This window comes from Gambusia affinis, linkage group LG20 (genome assembly GCF_019740435.1).
Source record: "Gambusia affinis linkage group LG20, SWU_Gaff_1.0, whole genome shotgun sequence".
In the NCBI taxonomy this organism is placed as follows: domain Eukaryota; kingdom Metazoa; phylum Chordata; class Actinopteri; order Cyprinodontiformes; family Poeciliidae; genus Gambusia; species Gambusia affinis.
In genome coordinates, this window is record NC_057887.1 from 3,228,882 (window position 1) to 3,255,820 (window position 26,939).

The 26,939-nt window shown below is 39.5% G+C and overlaps 2 protein-coding genes across 4 annotated transcripts; both read right to left on the reverse strand.

The window, feature by feature from the left end:
• Positions 1-3,121: 3,121 nt before the first annotated feature.
• LOC122822934 (gap junction delta-3 protein-like) lies at positions 3,122-5,837 on the reverse strand. Its single transcript, XM_044102053.1, has 2 exons — positions 5,429-5,837; positions 3,122-5,222 (listed from the first exon to the last, which is right to left on the reverse strand). The coding sequence occupies exon 2, from the start codon at positions 5,041-5,043 to the stop codon at positions 4,210-4,212; it is 834 nt and encodes a 277-aa protein (XP_043957988.1). The 5' UTR covers positions 5,044-5,222; positions 5,429-5,837; the 3' UTR covers positions 3,122-4,209.
• A 1,133-nt stretch (positions 5,838-6,970) lies between these two features.
• On the reverse strand, positions 6,971-24,763 carry top2a (DNA topoisomerase II alpha). Of its 3 annotated transcripts, XM_044102686.1 has the most exons (36): positions 24,420-24,505; positions 23,475-23,621; positions 23,251-23,341; positions 23,087-23,150; positions 22,843-22,988; positions 22,262-22,359; positions 21,961-22,173; positions 20,493-20,666; positions 20,183-20,284; positions 19,474-19,611; positions 19,254-19,392; positions 19,012-19,169; positions 18,222-18,347; positions 17,698-17,808; positions 16,765-16,870; positions 16,523-16,632; positions 16,343-16,435; positions 16,149-16,263; positions 15,939-16,060; positions 15,308-15,456; positions 14,982-15,213; positions 14,387-14,521; positions 14,092-14,292; positions 13,807-14,002; positions 12,905-12,996; positions 12,671-12,817; positions 11,859-11,942; positions 11,583-11,786; positions 11,380-11,497; positions 8,881-8,891; positions 8,727-8,805; positions 8,335-8,500; positions 8,175-8,230; positions 7,978-8,094; positions 7,484-7,719; positions 6,971-7,382 (listed from the first exon to the last, which is right to left on the reverse strand). In XM_044102686.1, exons 1-36 carry the CDS (start codon positions 24,441-24,443, stop codon positions 7,233-7,235), a joined length of 4,650 nt encoding a protein of 1,549 aa, XP_043958621.1. In that variant the 5' UTR covers positions 24,444-24,505; the 3' UTR covers positions 6,971-7,232. The 3 variants fall into 3 exon arrangements, with proteins under 3 accessions (XP_043958621.1, XP_043958620.1, XP_043958619.1); XM_044102685.1 differs by lacking the exon at positions 24,420-24,505 and adding an exon at positions 24,595-24,763 and having other exon boundaries at positions 8,727-8,891; XM_044102684.1 differs by having other exon boundaries at positions 8,727-8,891; positions 24,420-24,504.
• Between the last annotated feature and the right edge of the window lie 2,176 nt (positions 24,764-26,939).

The window sequence follows — 26,939 nt, forward strand, 5'->3', positions numbered from 1 at the left end:
TGTTAAGCCACATTATTGCCACTTGTTACAAACCAGTTGTCACAGACAGCAGCGACCAAAGACCTGGTACACGCTAAGACATGCTTAGATATTTAATGAGAACAAAAACATGGAAAGATAACAAATCAGTTTCGCCTTCTTGTGATGGACTGAGTTTCTTCAGGCCAAGTAAGAATGAAACTGTAGCGGTGACTCAGCAGTTACAAAGTCCAAGACGATTCAACGTCAAACTACTGACAAACAAGAAAATGAAAGAATATTCCAGACAGCTGGAACAAGGCAGTTTGTGCTAATTTTCAATTGATATTTCAGGTAAGGCAAGAAAGAAATGTCGTTGAGCTTGTTTTATGGCAGCTTACAAAAGGCTAACATTCTCTAGCTAGCATGTGTAGCACGTCTTGGAAATGGCTGCTCATGGGGCGTTTCACCCGATCTGTCATACTGCACTTCTGAAAATAAATGTCACGTCCAAAGTCAACCTTGAGCCACTACTTGCAATAAAGCCCGAGTTTAATTTTAGAAAAATGAATCCGGTTGTTCATCTTTTCCTCATTGTGTTCTTAATTCAGAATTTATCATTCAGTAAATATATAAAAAGAGACTCACTGTGAAACAATAAATACAGTTGCCAGGCTTTCAGAATGGATGCTGGTCATTAGCATCTGCTGCCATTTTGTGTCTTTGTAGTTTTGTTTCTTTCACACAGGAATGAAATCTTCTGCCACTGCATGCTTCATATTGACCTTGTGTAAATTCACATCAACCAGGGGAAATCGTTAAATTCCAGGGTTTATATCTCCATGATTTATTAAAATACTTAATAATAGGAAATAAACTCAGAGACCATGGTTTAAGTGGCCATACACAGATGCAAAATCGTAAAACAGCAAATTGACCCCAGATCCTTTGCTACACGTTACCTGAAATAGAAAGTCTATTATCATGGCAAAAACAACCTTTATCTATCCACGCTACAGTGAAGTTAATTCAATTACATTAAAAATCTCAGAAAATACAGCTGGAATACTGATTATTTCTGTGTAGACAGAATCTATCTTCCTCTCGTTACACAGAAAAACCTCATTGAAGTCAGAGACCTGATGTTTCAGTACCATCAACCAGTCCTTCTCTATAGCCTGTTCTTTGTTGTATTCTTCAATCTGCATTGCTGTAGAGGCCTGTTAGTGTTACTGCCCATGGGTGAGATTCCCTGGTCTTTACAATGTCTAGTTGTTTCGAAAAAGTCTGCCACTGTTTTTTTTTAAATTATTATTATTTTTGAGACCAGATCAGTTTCTCCATCTGCGTTCTAAAATAAAAATAAATTCACACATTAACATGGCGATGTGTTTTGCTAGCAAAACTTTGGGGTGAGAGGTTCACTCTGACCATCCAATCACAGAGCGGGAAACATCTGACGCTACTGTATGCCTTCGAACAGACGTTGTTAATCTCTAATCAGATTATCAAACAAAAAAAACTGTAATCAACAAATCTGACAGCTGATTGGTAAAAAGAACCGTTCCTCTGCCACATCACTTATTGAACATAGTATGACAGGCCATTTTCACACAAATTCGGTTTTATCGCACTTACATTCCAAATATCTGAAATCAGATTATGACCAAGACGTATTTGTAAATTAAGATTTCTCTATATTTTGACTAATTACATCCCGACTGTAGAAATGATGTCAGATTTACCATTGAGTTGCATGATGATCTGAAACATATTTCAGACATCTACAATTAAATTATGTCTAGTCAAAGTAAATTCAACACGTTTAGTTTTGACTAGTTATAATTCTGATTAAACATATCTTAAATGTATTTTCAGAAAGCAGTTAAATAGATTTGACTAGTGCAAATTTAGATTCTAGATATCTTAAAAGCAAATAATGTCTTGGCAATACTCAATCAGAGATGTCTAGAATTGTAATTCTGATTAGTCAAAATTTCTTGTAAGATATTGGACTCTACACGTACGGCGCAGACGTCACATCCACATGAGTGAAATGCGGCTGCCTTGTTTCCGCTTTGATTTACCATCACAGCTGGAAAATATAAAGTTGTATTTTAGAAGCAAATAAAGCAATATTATGAACACTGTTGTCTTTCAAACATGATAGGCATTTAAGTTTTCATGGATTTCCAAACATCTTGAATTAAGGAAACTATGCGTCGCTACAAGTTAAAGCTAACACCGCACAGAAAAGTTTGCAGCCTTAATTTCACTCCGGATCAGTTTCTTCAGCCTAAAACTAGACGAATGGTAAATAAAGGAGCCGCCACAGCCTGAAAGGGTATGGGAACGAGTGAGCAGACCACAGCCAGACAGTCGAGCAACTGATGCGCCTGTACACACTGCTGTAAACACCGTCCTATTTGAGCTCTTCACAAGAAGCATGCAAAAGGAATAAAACTAAATAACACAGAGACCTTAAAACACGGCCATATTTTTCTAAAAGCAACATCTTTGAACCTGAACAATCAGATGAACTAGAACTCTGACACCAGAGCTGCTCTACTGTTAAGCTGTGGGATTTGTGGTTCCTCATGCTTTGGAGGCAAAAAGCAAGAACAGTAACCTCCCCGGTTACCTAGTCTCAATTTGACACTAATGACAATAAACACATATACTATACTTGAAAATAAGAACAGAACAAGGTAAATATATATATTGTCCATTAGAATTAACTAAAATATTTAGTTACTTAAATAGCACAGTTTTATAATAAAAATGTCCAAGAACGTTGCCTACTATCATAAGCTAAAGTTAATGTTAGTCACGAAGTTTAAAGAAAGTAAAACTTACCTTCATATCTGTGAATGAATAACGAGGCGTACATCTTAAAACCTTTCTCCATTAATTGTTACCAAAGCCAAGGTCTGCAAGTACCTAGTGTAAAAGGCCATTTTCAATAGACCGGAAGCCACCGAGCCGCTTTTCCCCGAACACAGAAGCTGACGTGTAAATTAGCGATATCACACAGCTTTGCTAGTCGGCAACACATACACAGGAATCTGATTGGGCGGAATACCGACAACATCCACACAGACATACATGAAGCAGAGCAGCCAAGAGAGACATTCTAGAAAAAAAAGAGAATAGACTCGTGGAAGTAAATTAATACTATTTAATTGAACAAAAAATAAGTTAGGTTGTAAATGGTAGACATTTTGATAGTGCATGCAGGCCCTGATGATATTTCCAAAACAAATCACATTTATGTTTACTATGGATTTAAAGTATAATGTTGACAATAATACTGTTTTATAAAACTCAAACTTTTTATTTTCAAATTCCAACCACACCAAACAAATTTAAGCTAGTATCAGGCGTAAACTACATTTTTAACTTTTATTTCCAAGTAGCAAACTGAAAAATTCTTTCAGAAGGAGCTGTCTGACATATAACCAACAAAAAAACAACAACAAAAAACTAACTCGTCAGTAGGTAGAACACTTTCACAAAAATTCAAATGTAGCATTGCTTTTGAGTTGGCTCAAATTTAGCAAAGCTTAAGCTTAGCAGCTAACTCATTAAAAAACAAAATAAGAGGACGTGCTGTGGTGGCGTACGGGTTAGCGCAACCCACACTTGGAGTCCCTTAGTCCTCGACGCAGCCGCCGCGGGTTTGATTCCCAGACCTGGCTGACATTTGCCGCATGTCTTCCCTCCTCTTCCTCCCCCTTTCCTGTCAGCCTACTGTCATATAAGGGACACTAGAGCCCACAAAAAAGACCCCCTGGTGGGGAAAAAGGAAAAAAAAAGCATATTCTTCTGATGTCAACATTTTTTCTATTTTGTCTTGGAAAACGTTTCTTTTCAGACACTTTCAATGATGATAGAAACACTTCATAAAATCACACTTGAGGGTGGATTTTTTTCACTAAAATGGGAGTGTCAGAGTGAGCTCTGCAGCAACCAAGGAAGAGCAAAACATGTCTAACAAGGGCCTTGCTTTCAGATTTTTCTCTCTCAAGTGTTTAGACTCGGGCGTGATTCATAATCCCGGCAGGTCAACCAAGCCTCGTCTTTAGACTCATTTCCTGACCTCGCTCCAAGGACTTCCTTATTATGTCTCCCATCAGGGAGACATAATAAGGGATGTCTCCCTGGGATGTCCCATCACACATACATACATGGCATTTTAAGATGAAATGATGTACACCATTAGAAAGAAAACAAAACAAAAAAAACAGCCTGTCAAACCATGCACATCCTGGTGCTCACATATTTTCCTCTCTTGCCCTTAGTGGAGATCGTCTTGCTGCTTCTCACCAATCCTTTTTTTAGAGGCACGCTGCTGCCGGATGCACTGTCTGGCGTCATCTTCTTGCCCGACTCATCTTGCCTGAAGTTCCGGAGATTCTCGCAAGCGCTGTCTTCCAGATCAAAGTCTTCCTGGTTGCAGCAGAACCACTTTATGGAGCTGTAGAACAGCTCCACAATGCTAGAAAAGGCAGATAGGACCCCTACGCCAAAGTAGAAGTAGAGGAAGATCGTTTTCTCCATAGGGCGGGAGGTGAAGCAGTCAACGGTGTAGGGGCAAGGAAAGCGATCACAGGGGTACTGGGCTGGCACCTCAAAGCTGTACAGCTTGCACTGGCCCACCAAGAAGCCCACCTCCGCTATGATTCGAAAGATGACATTTACGATGTACAGCCTCCTCAAACGCCGGTCATCTACGTAGTTCTGAAAGCTGCTGCGCTTCGACTTGGGCCGAGAGGCTTTTTTGTTATTATGATGTGTGGCGTACATGAGGAAAACTATGGACGGCGTAGCAATCAGAACTATGTGAAACACCCAAAATCTGTACTGGGAGATAGGGAAGGCCTTGTCGTAGCAGACCTGCTTACAGCCCGGCTGGAGGGTGTTGCAGGAAAACTCCGTTTGTTCGTCCTCAAACAGGTCGCTGGCCACAGTCCCCAGGATCAGGATCCGAAACACGAGCATGAGGAAGAGCCAGAAGCGTCCGAGCATCGGAGAGTGAGCCTGGAGGTTGTCGAAGACGCTCCCAAGGAAGCCCCATTCACCCATGGCTGCTGTGGTCAGGAATCTGTCAGTGGGAGGATGGAGATGTCTTCACCTGTGCCTCACACAGTGAAAAGTGTCTCTGGCTTAAAAAGAAACTGAATGGGTCACTAATGTATCCTGTTCAGGACTGAAAGTGTGGTTCAAAGGTTACTTCAGGGTTCACTGTGTTGTTGATAACTGACCTGAAACCAAAAACAAAACCATAGATTAGAAAATTTCCAATTGACACATAAGATAGTAAAGACTGGCTTTCATTCAACTTTCTGGTTATTACAGTGATTTACTGTAAAAAGAAATATTCTGAGATTGTTACAAACTCAAAATCCAATACTAATTCTGCTCAAATTTAATCGCAAATTAAAGTAGAAGTCATTATGACATTACTTACAGTTTCCCTTTGTCCAGTTCATTTCTGTCAAGAAACAATTAAAAAAAAAATCTATGTATTTCCTCTTCAAATCTGAATCTTCTCTTAAAAATGATGTAGTCCTCAACCACCTGCTGCCTTTAAAACACACCTACTGCCTCTAGAGATAAAATGCCATGTAATTTATAGTCCCTCTTATGAGCTTCAAGATAACAATACAGGTCCAGTCTGATCTGTCCATATACTTGTTTCGACACGAAAGACTTCCTCAAGCCTCAAGGGATCGCCGGATAAACCCGAAGGCATTACAAAAACACGTTGGTCGCTAACGCCACACAGCCCAGGCCTCGGCCGGTCTCTCCAAATGGCTTGAGTATGAGGTTTGTCATGACTTTTAATTGAGCGGGCGGCAACAGTTTTAAGGAAATTCCTTCTACGCCCTAATCTGCATCCAGAGTCCCAGGCAAGAGACGATGTTTACCCAAGAAATGCAACTCTTGATGAACATTTCAAAGCGCTTCCTAAATGGCAGGAAGGATTTGTTTCATGTTGTACCACCAGTTTCCCTGATCACAAGGGGATAGCATGAGAACACATGACGTACAGTGGGAGAATCCTAAATAAAATTAATTATAGAAACAGCTGGAAATCACAAGCACAATAATGAATGACTAAATATTTACAGCTGGTTGTTAAAAGTTTACCGTTTGTTGTGTTCAGTGATAAAGGCTTCTGAAGCAGAAATCACTTAGTGAATACAGAACACTTTGATTTCAGCAATGAATGTGTTCAACAGTTACCAGAACCGATGTATGTAAAGGTTTTGAAGTTATTTAAGTCTATATAAAAATGTTTGGTGTAAATATCACAGCTTTGCTCTCTCAGTCCGAACAGGTCACATCACAAGCAAACGCCTGCAATCGCTGCGTTTCTATTGACTTTAAAATTTGCTTAATGGAAACATGCCAATAAAAACTGTTTTGACAAGTTCTTTGTGTCAAGTTGAAGGTCTTTACAAAACTTCAACGGAAACATTTATTGCATCAAAAAGCCACGTGATGGACAGCCAAGTATTACTAGCAGTGGAATAGACGAAGACGACGACAGAAAGTCGCAGGAGGATTTTGGCGCCGCATTTTTTTGATGAATTACTACACAAACTCACGTGACATTTTAACTTCATTTGTTATTCAACATCGCAATTTCAACATTTTTCTTTGGTTTTTTTTGACACCAGTGGAATGTCAACAGTTTTGCTCACATTTGTAATGGAAACACAGCAACTGGTGCAAACAGATGATGAATGTAGCCGCATGCTTACAAGGTACTGCTGCAAAATCAATTGCATAATACAGTGAGATGACAATTATTACCAACTGTCCCTTTAAACTGAAATTCCCTGCATTTCAGAAACCAATTAAGCGTAATTGGTTTCTAAGCGAAACCAATTACGCTTAGAAACCTGTAATTGGTTTCTAAGCGTTTGTAACTTAAGCCCCGCCCTCTCTCACTGCTGGGAACCAGATTTTACAGCTCAAACACAAAGTCCTCATGAATTCAAAACTCAGTACAAACTTTCTTTATTTTACAACAATGATGAGTAACCACTGAAATATTTACAAGACACAACAGCAAACATTGGAAAACAGTCAGAAAACAATTTTAGTAACTTCAAAAACTAGATGTTTTGCTGAAAACACATCTATAAAAACTTTAACTCTTTATAAACTACACTCAGATGAGTTCTGAGTTTCTCAAGCAGTGCACAAAAGCATAAAATGTTTACCTAAGCCGTGTGTTACATCGAAAAAAATCTTAAAAATGTTTAAAAGTCTTCATCAGAGTCTGAGCCCATGTTGTAGGTGACGGGTTTCCGAGCACGTGAGGGTTTTTCCCGAGGTGCCACGGCAACGAGAGCCTCTTCCTCTTGGTCTGAAATCTGGAAGATGTCATCTTCCATCCACTTCTTAGATTTCTACAAAAGGTATTATTAAAGAGTATTTATTTTTAGTAGTAGTATTTTTTCTAAATAATGAGTTGATGTGGAAATCAAGCGCTTTTGGGTAAGAGACCAACCTTTGCGGCGGCCTGTGGTTTAGCCTTGAGACGCGACATGAGGTCGTCTGAGCTGCTGTCCGACTCGTCGCTGATCACCTGCTTCCTCTTCGCAGTGGCTTTGCTTTGCTTTTTTGCTGGAACGGTCATTTCGTCCTCCGAGTCGCTGGAGCCAAACGTGGGGATTTTTTTGGGAGCGGCCTTGGAGGAAGCTTTGGGTTTGGAGAGAGCATCTAGAATAGAAGGCTGCTTTTCATCTGGAGGGGTGAGGGAATCGAGACGTTTCAACCGATCAACGGATGAGGATTCAATTTCTGAATTTAAACCAACAGTTCACTGCATAAAATCTTGGTAAAAAAAAAAAACAAAAAACAAAAAAGATTTGGTGGTTGTAATGTGACAAAATGTAAACAAATTCAGTAGGTGGGAATAAGGAATGCAAACAATACTCAATCAATAACTTGTATCTGTAGTGACATAACAGTGGGATGTATAAACTGCGTTCTCTGCTGTACCTGATGTCTTCTTCTTGGAGGCAGTGGGTTTCTTGGCTGGAGCTTTTTTGGCTGCCGTCTCTTTGGGTTTCCGTTGAGCTGGAGGTTTGGATGCTGGCGCCGCATCATCAGAGGAAACTGAAACCCAACCAGGATGAAACAATTCACCTTCACATCTTTAGCTCAACACCAGCCTATAGTAGCCGACAAGTTCTTACCAGATGACTTGGTTTCTGTCTTTTTAATTGTCGTTTTGGTCTTTATTGTTTTTTTCCTAAACATTAAATAAAGAAGAAAAAGAAAAAGAAAAGACAGGACTGCAGGTGAGATAACAGGGCTGAAACTGTGTGAAAGTTTCAGCCGGTTCTTCTTGCATACGCTGGCTCTGGAGCTGTGGGAGGGGGCAGCGGGGAGTCGACGTCGCTGGGCCCCAGGGCGAAGCTCGAGTCCTCATCACCGATAACAGCTTTCCTCTTTGAGGAACTCTTCTTTCCCCAGTCATCGAATTCATCTTCGCTGTCCGACAGGCTGTACTTCATCGGAGCTGGAGCGTTACGCAACAGAAGAGGGGGAGAGTTTAGAAACACGCTCATTTGCAGGAATATCCTAAATAAACAAGATTTAGAAATGAGCGTTCAGGTTGGGAACAGGATCTGCTGCAGGCAGCTGGAGATAAGAGTGAACACTGACTACATTCTTGGGGCGATTGGGATCTAGATGGGCTAAGCTCTCAGTGAGGGATGCTGGGAAACATAATGAAGCAGATTCACCTTTAGTTCTGCGTTCTATGCGCTCTCTGGGGGCCGCCGCTTCCTCTTCCTCCATGTCACTTCCTGTCACACCTTCAGACTCATCACCAGACCACAAGTTCTTCTTAGGCTTCTTGGCAATGGGCTTGAACTGAAGAGTGGTCTGCTTACCAACCTTTGATGTAGCTGGAAGAAGATTGGTTTTACATTTTAATAAACACATGACAGTAGATGTAGTTAAAAGAAAACTGTTTCAGTTTGTGGATGCCTCTTGGGACCAAACAGGAAGGTGTTGCATCACATATCCGGAAGTAATGCGATCAATCATTTCCTCGTGTTCTCAGTTTCTAACCAGTTCTAATGGCTCAGAATAACCTTTTCAAGCACAACTGTAGCTTTGAATGGTTTTTGCGTAACCGTCCTTCAGGGCAGTTCTGTAACAGTGAAGAATGAAAGTTCTCATCACAGTAAGGAGCTGATAGGAACCAGCTTTAATGAACCTGCTGTTCAACTCTACTTAAACAGAAAAGATCAAACCAGGCATTATAATTGGATGACAACATGTCACAGCTACCTGCTTGACATGCAAATAAACACAAAGGGCTCAAGACAGAGTGATTGACAGAACAGGGCTTATGACATGTCTGTTTCCTCAAGAAACAGACATGTGATAGTGTTCCTGGTCTAGATGTGCAAGAAGCCTTAAAACAAACCTAAAACCTGATAAAGAGAAAATCTAGCTTTGAATTTCTTTAGTAGGAAGTGGGGTGAAAACAAACGAACAAAAACATCCCAAATAAATCCTTTAAAGTGCAGTACTTCGTTATAATCCATGTAATTTTGGTTTCTATAATGACAATAAAGTTTATTATTATTGTTGTGTTTTCCAGGTGCCATTTTACAGCACAATTAAAGTAGCTGCGTTAACCTCTGGTGTCACAAAACAAATGCTGCATGACTCAAATATGACAAAAGAAATTTGTGTTGGTAACTTAACACGTTGAAATTGGGCCTCTGTCTCTTTAAAAACTCCTGCTCTTTCTGAAACTCCGCCTTCAGGAAGTCATCACAACACGGCTCCTCTATTAACCCTTTAATGTTTTTACCAGCGTCGCTCTGAGAAGCAGCTCCTATAATGAGCTCAGCAGATGAACACCTCCACCAGGTGTTTGCTAATTGATGCTGGCTAGTCTGAAGGAGCTGAGTGGGGGAGTCACAGAAGGGTTGCTATGTGAGACAGGAGCTTGAAAACTGCAGCTCTGAGGAGGAAGATCACCTCGAAGGCAGAACAAGGTCCACCCAGGAGTTTGAATAGTTAAATAGTTGCCATGGAGATGAAGGGATTTCTCAAACATGACAGAATCAAGGCACCTCTCTAGGTATGTGTTACATATTGCTGCATGTTGCTGATCCCATTGGAAGTTCAACTGCAATTCAAACTTGACACAGAGAATCCATCCAGTGTAACCAGATCTCAGCTGTTTTAGATGTGCCTCTATACCAGAACAGCTGATTCAAATGATTGCATGACATCTTCTGCAACCACCAAGTACTGCAGGAGCCTGTTAATCACCCAAAGATTCAATCCAGGTGTGTGACAGAAGGAAACGCCTAAAACATGCAGGGCAGGGGGCCCTGAGGACTGGAATTGAGAAACACTGCACTGGAGGATCATATTTCAACAGTCCTGGATCATCAGTTCCACAACACTTACGGGTTTGTTGCTTTATCACAAGATGAAAGAAAGGAGTAACATTCGTAGGTCGAACGTGTGATACACATGCATTTATTCCTTTAAATACAAAAACCCCACTCCCCAGCATGATGGAGGCTGGGTTTTTTTCTCTAAATGCTCTGAGTACCTTGTTGAAGCATGAAGCTGTCATAACAGGACAATGGAGCCACAACTACATATCCCAGTAATTACCATGGAAGTTGTTATTTCTAAACATGTCTGATGAACTTAGAAACAGAAGGTTGGAGTTCTCAGAGACGTGTGTATCTATGGTTACAGTAGAAAAATCAACAAAATCATTTGTTTGCTCTCAACACCAAATGTTTGGGAACTTTACAGATGATCCTGGTATTTTTGTCTCTAGTTTCACCATTTAGAAAACACTGATTATGCTTAAAATGAGAACTAACATGCACTGTGTTGAAATCGACTTGTAATATATATCAAATCTGTTTTGATATGTTATTGCACAGCATTAAATTACATGTATATATTGCATATATATTGATAAACAGGATGTGAACCATAGATCATCAGGGTTGATCGGCTTCATATATTCAATTAAGGTCAAAAGGTCAAGCATCCTGTCAATTAAAGGAGTCAAAACTAAGAACTGCTCTTAGTAAAACGCCCAAAGGCTAAAGGATCAAAGGTTGTGACCCAGAAACACAGGAACTGCTCTGTAGTCCTCACATGTACAGATTTCATTGTATAAAAACATTTATGAAAGTGTGTTAGCAGCTGAGTTTTGTTTTTTTTTCACCTCTTATCAGCTGCTGACCTGTAAATTAGGCATCATGATGCAAATAAAGGAGGAGAAGCAGGAGAGGATTCTGAAACTGAAAATCAGACCCTCCTCTCTGCTCTCCTCGCAAGTAAAATCCAATTCATTTGTCTTTCTTCTTTTGTCTCTTTTAAGGTTGTAGGCCTGACACTCACCTTTCTGTTTGGGCTCTAGTTTGGCTTTCTTGGCCAGCCGTGAAGCCAAGCCCATTTCTTCTGGCTCCACGTTCTCCACCTCCTCATTAAATTCCATCTCCATCACCACGTCTTCAGTCTATCGCCAAGACGAAGGAAGAACGAAATGAGTTGGACTCCAACAGCTGTAATATCCACCAGAGCAAGTAGCAGCAGTGGCTAACCTTGACTTTCCTGCCTCTCCTGCCCTCTCCTTTCTTCAGGTCAGCCTTCCTGTTGGCTTCGGCCTTCATGGTGCTGGTGATGCAAGGAATGACCCGCCGGCCCTGCGGTGTGCTCAGCGTCTCCTCCTTCACCTTCGTAGCTTTGCCTTTGCCGGCCCCCTTCACCAGGATGCTGTCGCTCTCCTTTTCTTTGGCCTCAATGCGCTAAACAACGAGTAAACCAGAGTTACTAAAGCAAGATGAAAACTCTCCATGTGAAGGAGCAGGCAGAAATACCTCCAGCTCCTCTGAGAACGCTGCCAGGTCCTCCCTCCACAGGTCATCTGGACTCTTTTTCTTCAGGGTGTTCAGCTCAGTCATCTGTGTGGGACACAATCTAGACTTAACTAAACCAACCAATACAGTTTTTACAGGATTCCATCATAAAGATCAAAGTTTTAGCTTTTTTTTAAAAAAAGAAAAAAAAAAATTCATTTAAAACAGGGACGATGTGCTGAAAACACTTTGTTTTGCACCAGATTCAGCTGAAGCTAGTTTCCATCTGCAGTCCTTTAGCAGGTCAGCAATAAAACAGTCGAATATCATAAAACATATATTGAAACCGATACACAATCACTGTACAATGTCATAAGATAAATATGACATAAATAGGTCTGTCACTATAAATTTTGTTGGATGATAAATTGTCCCAGACGTTAGTGCAATAAACTATAATATTGTTGTGTCGAGAGCATTTTCAAGTAATTTAATGGTAATGGAAGAACACATTCTCAAAGATCAGAAAACTTCAAACTCTAAGAAACATTTAACACTGGAACTGGAAGGCAATTATTTTAAATATCCAAAATAATTAAACAAAGACAACAGAAATAAATAAAATGAATGAGATCTCTACAAACAAAACTGTCCTTCAAAAAATGGCTATTGAGTCCAAATATGTTTACCATGATACAGGTTCATTTAGCAGCTACTGGTCACATGGTGTCCACATCACTGCATACTGACTGCCTGTAAAGTATAAACACTAAATGGTCCAAGAACCCAGCCATGTGGGACACCCACGTTAATGAGCTTATTAATGTAGCCACCTTAGCATCCCTCTGACGGCACAGCTCCTCCTTCTTCTCCTTGGTGAGGAACCACATGGGCATGCTCAGCAGGTAGTTGTAGTCGGGTCCACTGTCATCCTCTTTTTCTGCTCCTTCCTCCTCTTCAACCTCTAACTCTTCCTCATTCTAAAAGAAAACCACCCAAATGGTATAAAAGTACAGTTTTGTCGGTCCAGTTGCTTCAGCTAAATATTTCTTTAGAAAGGGTCCTACCTTTTCCTGAGCCTGTTTCCAAGCTTTAACTGGGTCCGAGTCGTAGCCCATTTTCTGAAGCATGCGAATCAGTTCCTTTTTAGGCTTGTTTTCTACAAGATGAGAGGGAAGCAGAATGAGTTTAGGGTTCACCAGATGAAATGTAAAATGTTTTGAGACCATTACGAATGGAATTTAATACCTGCACCACAACAGAAATGTACAAAATAAAATCACAAATAAATAAATAGCAAGGGTTTGCAACAGAAGTGAACCAATGGGAAGACAAACATCGTCCAGCCAACTGACGAAAAATTTGCACTCCACCATAATGAATGAAAAAAGCTAGGTAGCTATCAATCAGGGGTGTATTAGCAGCTAGTTACTGTTAGCTGAAACTGCCTTGAGTCACAGAAGACATTGATGTCTGTGCGCTATTCAAAGTTTTGCGTAACGTTAAAGTTCCGCATGAAAGAAAACTAGATTAGACTGAGACTAGATAGTTCTGCCACAACTAAATTTAAGACCTGAGATTTATTCATTTAAGGTCAGCTTGTTCACTGAATCTAAGACATTTTAAGGCCCTTAATATTAGGTACATGAATTCAAGACATTTTAAGAATGTCACTCTGAAGTTAAAAGGAGATTTACTAATAACCTGTTAAAACTTCTTATTTACTGTTAACTGAAACACAAACCAATTAAAACCTTGCATCTCTATTTTTAGTCATTTGTTTTCTTGTAAAAAATAAATTGTATTGATCATCCTTCACATCTGTTTGGACTTCCACTGCTACAAAGTAAGAATTTATATTTGAAAGCCAGATGTTTTTGATGAGAAAATAACATTATGCCATTGTGTAAAGCTCAAAAGTCAATTGTTACAAAATGCTGCCCCTTTAAATATCAAACTTGCAACTTACCAATGACCAAGGTGCCCTGAATTTTCTCCAGGATGAAACGGGCCTGGTTTGACAGTCTGGCGCTTTCTGCTCCGAGCATCCCGGCCAACCAGTCCTTCCTCAGGACATAGTACTTCATCCTCAACTCAAAAAAGTCTTTGAGGATATCCTGAACAGACTCGTACTTCTTCAAACTGCCCACATGGTCAAACAGAACCTAAAATGGGTGATATATGTAAAACTGAGTTAATATTTGTATTCGTCGTCATGTGTTGTGGGTGCGTGACCCTAAGCTGCAGCCATTACCATGGAGTTGCAGGTGAGCGGGCTCTGCAGCTTGAAGACTTTGTGGAGGCCGGCAGCCTCCGCCTCCCTCAGCTTCTCCTCAGACATCTTGATGACGAAGCGGACCTTGGTGTCGGTGTGATAGTCCTTGTAGTCGGTGATCAGAGGAGGAACCTTCTCGGTTCCGTTCAACATCGGCTCCAGAACGTTCTCCTTGTAGGCCTAACACATGACGCACAAAGTTCAGTAAAACAAACTCGACATTCTGAGGAAAGAACACTTCCACCAAGCGGGTCTTTAACTTAAAACGACTGACCTGGGTCCAGGTTTTGACGGGCAACTCAGAGATCTCAATGGTGGTGGAATCAATGATGGCCACCTCTCCGCTGTTCATGAACTGGTTATCCATCACCTGCTCAATCGTGCCTCTGAAGTTCTTGTAGTTTGGAAGCTAGGGGAGAGAAAGAACAATTAATTCATCGGTTTTGAACTCTAGGTGAGACATTTAAAGATGCGAGTCTTTCAGTGTCTAGGAATTAGATTTGATTCTGAAATGATTTTCAATTCAGAAACCAACTTTTCTATTCAAAAACAGTCTAGAGATTTTGCTTAAATTACATTACTGACAAGGAAAAGACAATTTAAATATAACACATTTATTTAAAACAATTCTATAAGTTTCCATACTGTAACAAATTCCATCAATTTATATATATACATAAAAAAGGATTTTCCATAAAATTCTGTAAGTTAAATTATCGGTGTTAGCTTTGCTTAACTTTTTCTTGAATAAATAAAACAAAGAATTATTCAAAATTCAAAATCCCAGGACTAGGAGTTGCAATTTTCTACAGAATAGATTTTTTTCTGCATCTCTGGTGACATTGCAGACCCCCACTCCCTCTTCTCACCATGGGCAACGGTTCCTGGCCGTTGAGCATCCGGTGGATGTTGTTGATGATCTCGCGGATGTCGTAGTTGGGGATCTTGCTGGCCCAGCCGGTCCCGATACCTTCAGAACCGTTAATCAGCACGGTGGGGATGATAGGAATGTACCACTCGGGCTCAACGCGCTGATTATCGTCGTAGTTGTACTTGAGCAGGTTGTCGTCCACTGCCGGGAAAACGAGGCGAGCCAAGGGGCTAAAGGCAGGAAAAAAGGCCAGAAGTTATTGTCACGTTGTCAACGACTGCCAGCAGCGTCTTCGACTTGGAGCTGGTGGAAGCGTGTTGGGACCTGAGCATGGTGAAGATGTATCGAGGGCTGGCTGAGTCCTTGCCGCCGTGCAGCCTGGTTCCAAACTGTCCCAGAGGCTGCAGCAGGTTCATGTTGTTGCTTCCCACAAAGTTCTGGGCTAAACCGACGATCGTCATCATCAGAGATACCTGGAAATTAAAGAATGAACTTTTAATTAAAATCAGAACTGATCACAATGTAAAGCAGGTAAAATTAAAATCTATTTCAAGCTGAAAATAACAAATTAATAACTATGATCAATGACCTTTTTCAAAGTGTTATTCTTTAACCCAAACAACATTTGATAATGGACGTTAGGGCGATACGGCTTAAAAATAAAAATTGCAAGTTTATTTTCATACCAGATCTGATTTTAATCGATTTTCTTCTCCTCACTTTCTTTTATAAAAATCTAAATTACAAATGATGAAATAACTGGGGAAAAAAATTAGCTTGGTCCTAATATTCAAACTTCAAATAAATGTTCAAATAAATGTTTAAACAAGATGTCGACCGTCACTCTGAACTATGGAAACCCAAAATTTCCATATTTTTAAAATTGAAATACTAAATCTAAAATGTGATCAATTGGTAAAATTGATTTATTGTAATCTGATTTGGAGTCTCTCACCTCCCCATGATGGTACGCTGACATCTCAGCCACTGAGCCGGCCAGCTGGGCGACCTTCACCTCCCGCTTATCATTCCTCTTAAAGCAGCAGTACAACACCTTCCTCTGTCCTGGTTTAAACCCTTTAATATGCAGAACACGAGCATGTTACACCAACCTGCTGGACTCAAGTCAGGTTTGTTTTTAAAGCAGAGAAATAATTCCACTTACCGTCCACCAAGCAAGGAATCGACCTCTCATTGTCGGAGTTGGAGAAGAGAACGAGCTCCTTGTTGACAAAGTCATTGTAGGACAAGGACTTTGTTGACTGACCATACAGGTAGTCCTGGAAACCAGGTGGAGGTGTGATGTTTCATTTTAAATGTCTATGAAGCAGTAAGTTTATTAAACCATTGGGCCTTTACCTCTGGAAGGTTGTGCTCCCTGCGCTGGCGCCTGTCATTCATGAAGTTGGTGAGCCATTCTTTCCTCTCATCCACCTTCTTCTTGCTAAAGGCCTATTAAACAATGTGAGACCATCAAATATGAGACAAATTACTAGTTATGTTTGTCAGCATGTCACACACAGATTAGGAGGATCTTACAAGGGTGATAGCTTCGTCATCCGCAGGGCCAGAGTACTTGAAGGGGATACGATGTCTCTTCATGTCCAAGAAGTACTCCTTGGCTTCCTGTGATGTGCTAGTTCCCAAACCTGGAGGGATTGTGCAGCACAGCAGAAGTTATAGAGATAACCCAGAGTCAACAGCCAGAAACTGTATTCTTGACATTAACTGCACTGCTTACTTGTCTGTGTTCTACTACCACACAGGGGTTTGGAACAAACCTTTGTAGTATTTGATTTTCCAGGATCTGTGGTTAGGTTGGCTCTCCTTCCATGCGTTGAACTCAGGGATGCTGTAGAAGGACAGCTGGCTTTTCTTGAAAGATACCTAAAGGAATGGAAACATTTTTCTGTTCAGGGAAACTGGACAAAAGCAGAAAATGGACTAAAAAAACAAATGTTACTAAAATTGCATCCTATACCGTTTTTGACACTAGGGGGCAGTGCTGTTATAAATATGGTGGGCCTTATAAAATCATTGTTGCATGTAGTTTGATAAACTCCACTGAAACTCAAAATTGTGAGCTTCAGCTTAAAGTTATTAAATTTAAAAGAACTAAAACTGGAAAAATGACATTGTGTGTGTGTCTGTAACTAATGATCATTTTAGTCATTTATTATTTTGACAACTAATTGGATATAAAACATGGGAAAATTAGTCAGATTTTTCATTTAGGCACCTTTTTTTTTTAAAAAAAAGGAAATTTTTTATTGCCTAAAATTCAACAAGAACATTCCTTTAGTGAGTGCTAGATCATTTGTACAGCTAAAAAAATATTTCTAACAACATGTGAAAAGCTCAGGCCTTTCTGTTGGACTTGACATCAATATAGCATAGGACTAAGCTGTTGACAAATTAATAACTGAACAGCAAAAGTGGTTAGTAGGAGATTTTTATTTTATTTTTTACAGAATTTGAACCAGGTGAAGCTAAAACTGCCATTTAGACAGTTCTTTCTGTTAAATGCAAAACATATTTACACTTATTTGTACGGCATTTGCTTAATTACTAATCTGAATGTCATATTTTCAGCCCTTTTTTGTAGTCTGTATACTCCAACTAACAATTAATCAATTTTTAGACACGTTGAGAATTATTTTGATAATTGATTCATCACAGTTAATCGCTTCAGCCCCAATCTTGAGTCCATTTACCTTGATAATGGGTGTGATGAACTCTTCCAGAAAGTTATGGCGAAGCAGCGACGGCCAGTTGTGATGGATGAAGTTGATCAACAAGCCCTTAATGTGGGATCCATCTTGATCCTGTCCAAACAACAAATACAATTCAGCCACATTGTAAAAATATGTGGAAACTGATGTCAAAGATTCTGCATAGCTTTTAAATTTTACAGAGTCCTTTTACTGTTGGTGTAAACATGCATTGTGGGTAATCTGACCAAAGCTCTCTGTGATTATAATGCGTCTATACATGTGTTGTTGCTTCTATTGGGTATCAGTTGGCAGTTCATAGCTTACACCACAGACAGACACCACAGTAAATACAGGACGGACAAAGGGAATGACGGACAGATGCATTAAAGAATAGATGAACAAGTACAAAGGTAAGTGAATGAAAAGTATTTTTTAACTTCAGATATTTATTATGCTGACAAGGGCCAGGGAATAAAGTCTGGACATAAAAAAAAAGAAAAGAAAAAAAGAAGAAGGTAGGTCACCTGATCTGTCATGATCATGATCTTCCCGTAACGCAGCGTCTTCAGGGATTCTGGGTCACTGTAGTTTTTCTTGTACTGAAGACCGAGGATCTTGATGATATTGTTGATTTCAGCATTTTCCATAATCTGAGGATGAAGACGACAAAATAGTCATCCTCAGTTCTCCATGCTACTCGGTTTTTCTGATGAAACCAGTCAATCTGTTCAAGCTTTGAATGCCACAAACGTAATTCACCAAAAAACCTTTAAAGGGGCAGCATTATGCGCTTTCCAGGCACATAGTTAATTGATTATGCTATAAAATGGCACTATGTTGCCTTCAGTTGCTATAAAAATGCTATACATCAAAAACAACTTTGGAATTTAAAACCCTTGAAGTTGGACGTCTGTCTCTTTAAAATCTCCCGCGCTCCCCCTCCATCACAGCATCACTCCTCCATCAACCCCTTAATGTTTTTAACCAGCGTTGCACTGAGAAGCAGCTCCTATAATGAACTCAGCAGATGAACAGTTCCACCAGGTGTTTGCTAATTGCTGCTGGCTAGTCTGAAGGAGCAGAGTGGGGATGTTGAAGGAGAGAGGAGCTCAAAAACTTGGAAACTGCAGCTTTGCCTTGAAGGAGGCGCTAGGTCCACCTAGCCGTTTTTCACAGCTGAGTGGTTGCCACGGGAGATTAAAGGTATGTTTTTGATGGGGGATGCAAAGCTGAAAAGAAAAGTGGTTTTTACATAACACTGCCCCTTTGACTCTCTACCACCTCTGGGCTGAACTTCCTGCTCTGCAGCGCCACCTGTTTGTGAGAAGCCTCCCGGACGTTGAGCATCTTTCCCCTGAGGGGGAACACACCGTAGCGGTCCCGTCCCACCACTCCCAGCCCAGACACAGCCAGCGTCTTGGCTGAGTCTCCCTCAGTAAGGATCAGCGTGCAGCCGATGGAGTTTTTCCCACCTGTCAGAACACAGTTAAAACAGAACAGCTGCAGTCTCAGGTTTTTTTTTTTTTTTAAATGATAACAGAGGTCAGAGACATTACCTGCATCGTTGGCGTCGTCCAGTTTCGGCACTCCCTTGATCTTGGTGTGCTTCACCGCTGAGCATTTCTTGTTGAGCTGAGACTGAGCTTTGAACTTCACCCAGTTCATGATGCTTTCCACGATCCCACATCCTGTGGCCTGAGAGAACGAGAGGACAAGGAGCGTTTAGAGACAGACGGATGTCCGAGTTCCACACAAACCGCTTTGCTAACCCAGCACCTGTTTTATGAACTTGTCACTCAGTGGACAAGTGGAGCCAAACTTCTTCTGCTGTAGAGTCATATTCTCTTTCGTCTGAGAGTCGAAGGTGGGGTTTTCGATCAGGCAGTTGACAAACAGCCACATGTGGTTTTTCACCTAGAAAGTCAAAGATATGTAGGAAATGAGGCTGCAGCTAATGATAATCTTAGCAACTGATAGCTATCAATTATTCTGATAATTAAGCAGATAAAATCGGCACAATCAAATTCTCAATCAACTACATGAGCTTATTATATTTCTACAAGGTTAGAAATACAAAAAATAATAATTCAATTCCTTTTTTTGTTTTGTTAAATAAACACTTTATAGCCTAAAATAAAACAGCATTTGTTTCTTGTGCATTTGATCATTTGCAACTAATAAAATATTTATTTCTAACAACACAGGGCTGGACTACATGGCTAAAAAAATATATCCATATACAAGAGATTCACTTCAGTTTATATTGATAATTATTGATTAGTTTTTTATTTTAAATATCTGAAATACTGCCAAACTGATGACATGCCTCTTCCTGGTTTATCCAATTTTTTAAATTATTTTTAAGCAGTTATGAGGCAGGATGGCAGCAAGTCGCTCAACAGGTTGTTGCAATGTGACCCCCCCCCCGGAAAACTCGTCATTTTTACAAGAAAAATATTAGAACAGAAAATGTAAACTGAAATACCTGGAAAGGCTTGACAGTCACGCCGGCTTTGTTCTTCTTCTTCACCACTTCGATGAGCTTTCCAACCACCTGATCAGCCACATAGTCTATGTGTCTGCCTCCCTGAGGGCCAAAGGAAACATTCAGTTCATCTTATTAACACAAGAAACGTTTTCAGTCGGACGTGACAGAGTCCTGGAGATCAGCCACATCTGAACTCAGTTACCAAAACACAGCCAGTCAGTTCAGCTAGAAATTCTTAGGAATAAAACAAAGAACGTCAAGAATCTCACAGCTGATGATGAAGTTATGAATATGAGGGAATGAATACCTTTGTGGTAGCAATGCTGTTGACGAAGCTGACTTGCTGGAAGCCTTTCTCGCTCATGGTGAGGCAGACCTCCCAGCGCTCATTGACCACCTCATGGACCACAGAGAGGGGACTGCCCAGCTCGTCCACCTTGTCCTTCACATACATGTCCACATAGCTTCGAAAACCTGACACCTGGAGTGGAACAGCAGGATTCAGTTTGTAGCACAAATACGACCTATAAGTTTAAAAGCTTTGATCTGAGGACATCTAGAGGCCAAAGGTGGTGGTGAGACAGATTTTATTTGTTATGATTTTGTATTTATCCTTCAACTACAGACAAAGACTCAAGATACATTGGCTCGTTTCACAGAAAATGGACACCATCTGATATTAAAGGAATATACAAAGGAACGTGTTTTAAAGAAATTCAACTCTCACTACAACTCAAGGTTTTCTCTTTTCCTCCCTGTTCACTTTAAAAAAATGGTCTAATCAAATCCAATATTCTGGAAGACGGGTCAGAAAAATCAATAACTAAGAGCCATGTTTGCCTTCTTTCCAGTTCAACAGCCTTTGTTTAGAGACACAAAAGCAACATGACTCATCGATGAGAAAAACCTTTTCTCTGTAAGACCCAGGAAATTTGTTCAGATTTTTAAACAATTTATTTTCTGAGTTTATTATTGTGATGGAATATTAGGACCACACTAAGGAAAAATGTAAATTACAAAAATAAGGACATCAAATCACAAGAAGTCGTACGAGAATGAAGTCAAAATTCTACAAGAAAAAGTCAAAACAAGACTTTATTCTCTTGATATTGTGACTGTATTTTTATTTTATTTTATTAGCATGGTCCTAATAGTAAGTGGTGTATTACATTTTGTTTTGGAATTTAATTTGTCAATGAGGTGTTCAATTTTTGTCAACTTTTGAACCTCAATGTAAAGAAAAAACAAACAAACTAATAACCTATTGACAAAAAAAGAGGAAGAAAAGTTTGTCATAAAATAAATAATTCTTACACTATTAAGGTTATTCTTTGGGAAAATCTTATGAATATATTACACAAAAACACACCAGAAAAACTGCTAAAGTTAGCATTCATAGCATGAATACCTTTACATTTTAAAAATATTGTTTAATTGTTTAGTAGTTTTGGTCGAAGTCGTTTAGAGGCACAAAGTAATTCTAGAGTTAAGACTCCGTAGGAAGCCTGCAGCTACATACAGTATTAAAGATTAGCCAAATACCAGGAAATCTACAAAACAAGAAGAAATGTTGATTTCATTTTAACCTCATGATACTACAGTGTTTTTACATCAGTCAACCTAAGTTAAAGTTGGCTTTTGAGGAGACAGTCAACAGGAAGGTGCACAAAAGCTACATGTTTTTAAATTCAACTCAAAATCCTCCTAAATTATGACCTGAAACTAGTCAAATTAAAACACCCTGCAGGGGGGAACCTGAACCAGCAGGGACGTACAGGCAGCCTCTTGCTGTTGAGGAACACTTTGACTCCCTTGGAGGAGCCAGCGATGTCGTACGCTCTCCTGGTCAACAGAGCCACCGTGTCTTTGTCCAGGATGGTCATCTTAAACTTGGCCAGGTCCGGCCTGAAGGTGATGCAGGTGTACTCCTCTCCATCGAAAGGTTTGATGCTGGCGTCTCCCGTTCTGCCCATGTTGTCGTACCAGGTCTGTGTTCACAGAGGGCTGATGTTAAACTGAATTTTCTCTTTTTAGAAAAGAATAAAACAGATAAATATAACTCGCAGCTCCTCCCACCTGCTTGTACACCTTCTTGGACTCCTTACAAGCAGTCTCCACGGTGAACTTTGTACTGAAGATATTGCAAAGTTTGGCGCCGTATCCGTTACGGCCACCTACATGAAAACAAGGAGGAAATTATTTTCCGGCATTATTGTTTTTCCAAAAACTTTATGTTGGAAATAAATCAGTGAACCACATAATAAATTAAAACGAGTCAGATAATTTCCATGTGTGTGTTTTCTCTCTCTCTTTCTACCAAAATAATGGATGACACAAATCTTCAGTTTGGTGATTTGGTCTCAACTGGTTAATTTTTTTTAAAGGAAAATTTTACGTACAGATTTGAGTATTTCTTTTATTTGTCATTTTGGGTGTTTCGTTTATTCATTTTGGATATTTTAAATATCTTACAGTTCCAGTGTTACATATGCATTACATATTAAAGTTGCGTGCCTGCATTATTATGCCATCATATCATTTAAAAATGGTCTCAAAACAATAATATTATTTAACGCAATACCTTCTGGTACAACTTATCGTCCAGCAAGATTTGCTGTCCTAATCAAAAACAATAAACGCATCACAATCAGCCTCACCAGTGACCTTCTTCTCGTCGTCGTCATAGTTACTGGACGTGAGGAGCTGCCCAAAGATGAGCGCAGGCACGTAGACCTTCTCCACCTTGTGCTCCACCACAGGGATCCCCTTCCCATTATTCCACACGCTGATGGTGTTGTTCTCCCTTCAAAAAAAAAAACAAACAAACGCACATGTTACCGTCCAACTTCTCTGTGAGGAACTACGAGCTGCAGAGTGGACTGATGAGCAGAGATGACTCACACGTCAATGTTGACTCGGATGCAGGACATGCTCCTATCCCTTTGCTTATTGTCGGCTGCATTTACTGAAAAGAAAAAGAAAAAGTTTAATGAAAGAAGAGGGAACACAACACAGGATGATTGACGTTGCTCTTCTTTTTAAAATCGTACATGCTAATCACTCACCGAGTATCTCATCAAAAATCTTGTAGAGCCCAGGAACAAACGTCACGTCGCGGCAGTTCAACCCTACGTCCTCGTCATACACCCACATTTGCTGGGGAAAGATGCCAATTAGTGATTGCAGCGATGCGCGCGCAAGCAATCCGTTAGGCACTCCCAATCAACCTCCTGCAGTGGCAAAAGTGACAACAAACACAATCTTGGAAAACAGTGAACTGATTTCTTACTTGGCTGACAGGCTCTACAGAGCCTATATAGGTGTCTGGCCGGAGCAGAATGTGCTCCAGCTGAGTCTTCTTCTGGTAGATCCTCTCCACTGACAGTCGCTTCGGATCCTTCTTTGTCTTGTCCAGCGGCTTATTTTCCAAAAAGGCCTGCAGGACACACCATAATGCTTGTCTAAGTTGATTATATCCACACAATTAATAACTCTATGCAGTCAACTCCAAATTTGACTTGATTCAATCTGATTGGCTTCCTTAGTCATTTTTTTTCTTTTCTCTGTCTGGCAGAACTAATATTTTGCTTCAACCCTATGTGTTTTGTAACTGTAAAATGAATATATGCATCTAAATAAAAGAAAATATTTACTTACCAATTTAGCTTATTAAACTGAATTACCATAGATCAAAAGTAGAAAAAATCTAGAATGTACTATAACTGTGTACTTTAAACTGGACTGTTTAAAGTACAGTTTATGCGTTTGTACACGGAATCTGTCTTGCAAAGTGAAATTAAACAGCGTTTATTGTGTAATTTCATGTTTTGTGCTGAAAATGCAGGTTTACTTGTTTTGTTAAACTCTCGTTTTCCCTTTTGTTGTCCTGTTCTGTTTTGTGCATTTCTTTCAAAAGCTGCGATGCATCGAAAAGTTGCAAACTGGTAGAATTATTCATTTCATAAAAATTAGTCAAGGATATTTATCTTGTTAACCCTAACGCTATATATTTATCTGCTCTTTACATTTCTAAGTTTAACAACTTTCATAACAGTAAATTAATATGTTAATGCTACTAACAGAAATGTATGCGTAGCAAATTTTGTCCAACCGATATACAATTAGCACGGTTAGCTAAATAAATAAATACTTGTTTACAACATTTTCAATAGGAAAACTGTTATTTTGCGCATTCTATATAATTGGACATAAGCTATAGGAACAATACAATTACCTGTTTTTTACCTCTACCCTTCATGCTTTGTATTTGTAGCTTTTTAGTTTGCGAGCTAAAGTCTTGCTAAGGTCGTTAACAATTGCACACGTTGCTAGGTCGCTAACTTTGAACGACTCAAAGCAGTTAGATCGCAACTAAAAGTTACAAGTAGAACATGTGACATTAACGTTACCTTCAGTGGTTGAGCCATTCTTCTGGTGCTTTGTGCTTGCAACAATGTAAATAAAATACGGCTAAACCTGGAGAAGTAACTTTTAAACTACCGAACCTCAGAACTAAAACCCACCGCAAACCCTGTTTAAAAATTCGAATTTGAGCAAACAGCTCCCGCTCGCCACTTTGACCAATTAGACGAGATAACATTGCGACGACCCAGACTTTTTTCCTCCAATGAGGGATACAAACCAAACGCCAACCAATAGTGGGGAGAAAAAGTAATATTAACCCGCCTCTTTGATATTCACAGGCCAATCAACATGCGTCGTGGTATTTCCGTTTCCTTTCGTCCACACTTTGAGTAATATTTTCTTCAGTGCTATGAAACTGGTGGTTTCTATTACAAACAACAGCTACATTATTGTAAACAACGATTTGCTATATGTCAAAAATAAGAAGTAAAAGGGCTTACAACATATGGCTCTGGAGCCTCAAGTGTCTCTTTGGACGTTTCACAATGGCTTTTTAAAAACTTTAGCAAAAAATGATGAAGAACTATAATGTTTATAAATCAATGTAATAAGCAAAAATTTTGGTAGATTTTTTTTCTGTGGAATAATAGTATTGAATTCCCACAACTGAGTGACACTAAAAGTACCTGTATTGTTTTCTTCATCTACTTTTACTGCCAGAGTAGGAAACCAGGTGTTTTTCCAAGAAGTTTACAAACTTCTACAGGAGAACGTTTTGCAAGATACTTTTTCCTTTATATTAAAACTTAAAAGTAAAAAAAATATGATGATTCCTTAAAAACTGACTTTAAATTCCCTATTTATCAAAAAAAATATATATATATAAGCTGACTTTTTCAAAAAGTAAAGGAACATTTTCAGCTCCAAAGAACTTTTCCATTGTGCGCTAAGCGTAAAACGGCTCTCTGGATTCTAACGGCTGCAGACTCCTGTTCAGTCATATGTTTAGAATTTACTGAAACTGAAAAACACCAAAAAATTCCTCCATTATTTGAATTGCAGCATATTTAATATATTTAATTGCAATGATGTTTAAAGTGAATCCCTAATGTATTATTATTACCTCTTAACCCATTTCACATATTGTGACATGTACTTTTGGGGATTTTATGTGACAGATTTGCACAAACAAGACTCTAATTGTTGAATGCTTGATGATTACAGATGTTTTAAGCAGATAACACAACTATACCCCAAACTTCGACTGTTTCAAAGTTTAATAAGAGGGCAGAGGCTCTGCAGGAGCCGCAGAAATCAACAGCTGAGGTGGAAGGATACGGCAAAAGGACAACTGCTCTCCATAAATCTGTACTTTATGGACAGAAAAAAACACATTATTGGAATAAAGTAAAAAAAAAAAAAAAAAAAATCTAGTTATGTAGTTTACCGAAAATAATTTGTATGTGGAAGAAAGTACACTTATCAAATAGCAAAATAAACATTTTTTGGCCAATGTATTGTTGCAAACAAGCAGTAGAAATCACCCTGAAAATACACAATTTTAATGGTGAAACACTAAAATATAATATGTGGAGATATATATATATATATATATATATATATCAGGTCAACATTAAATACTGAAAAAAATTCAAGGCTGGGTGAAGGTTGACCTTCCAACAAGTTGATCAACCTAAACATGCAACCACAGTCATGATATAACAACTTATGTCAAAACATAAACAATCTTTTTGTAAGGATTACAAAAAGATTTAGATATTTCTGAAGATATTTTTCTTCATTTTATTGAAAAACTCATCCACAGTCAGCGTTCTTTTTCCTGAAGAAACTTTCCTTCTTTTTCTTTGCCAAAGTTTAGATTTCTTGCTTCATTCATCACAATCCTCTTTGACTGGGACTTCCTCCCTAATTTCCTCCATTTATTCAGTCACACACACACACACACACACACATGCATACACAACATAAGCACACGTAATAGCAGTCTGAAAGCCTTTCGCCGGTTAATGGCTTTATTTCCCCAGAGATTCTCTGATGTATTTCAGTGATAGCCTTTAGCTAACGTGTTGCTCATCACACACAGCTTCACTCTGCTAAAGTAACGCATCTGAGAAGTCCGTCTCGCTGAAAGGAAGCGAGAAATCTATTCAGGATCCAAACTAATGTAGATCTTTATATTTCCCTGACCTGCAGTTTAGAGTCAGTTGAGAAGCTGTAAATGAGTCTTTTCTCTGTTGCCCACCCGGCTGACCTCGGCACGATAACAGGGCGGGATGGAAATGCTGTCGGCCAGCAGGAACGTATGCACACAGGTGCATCCATAGTGCACGTAAACACACAAGTACACAACACTTTTTGATTCACAACA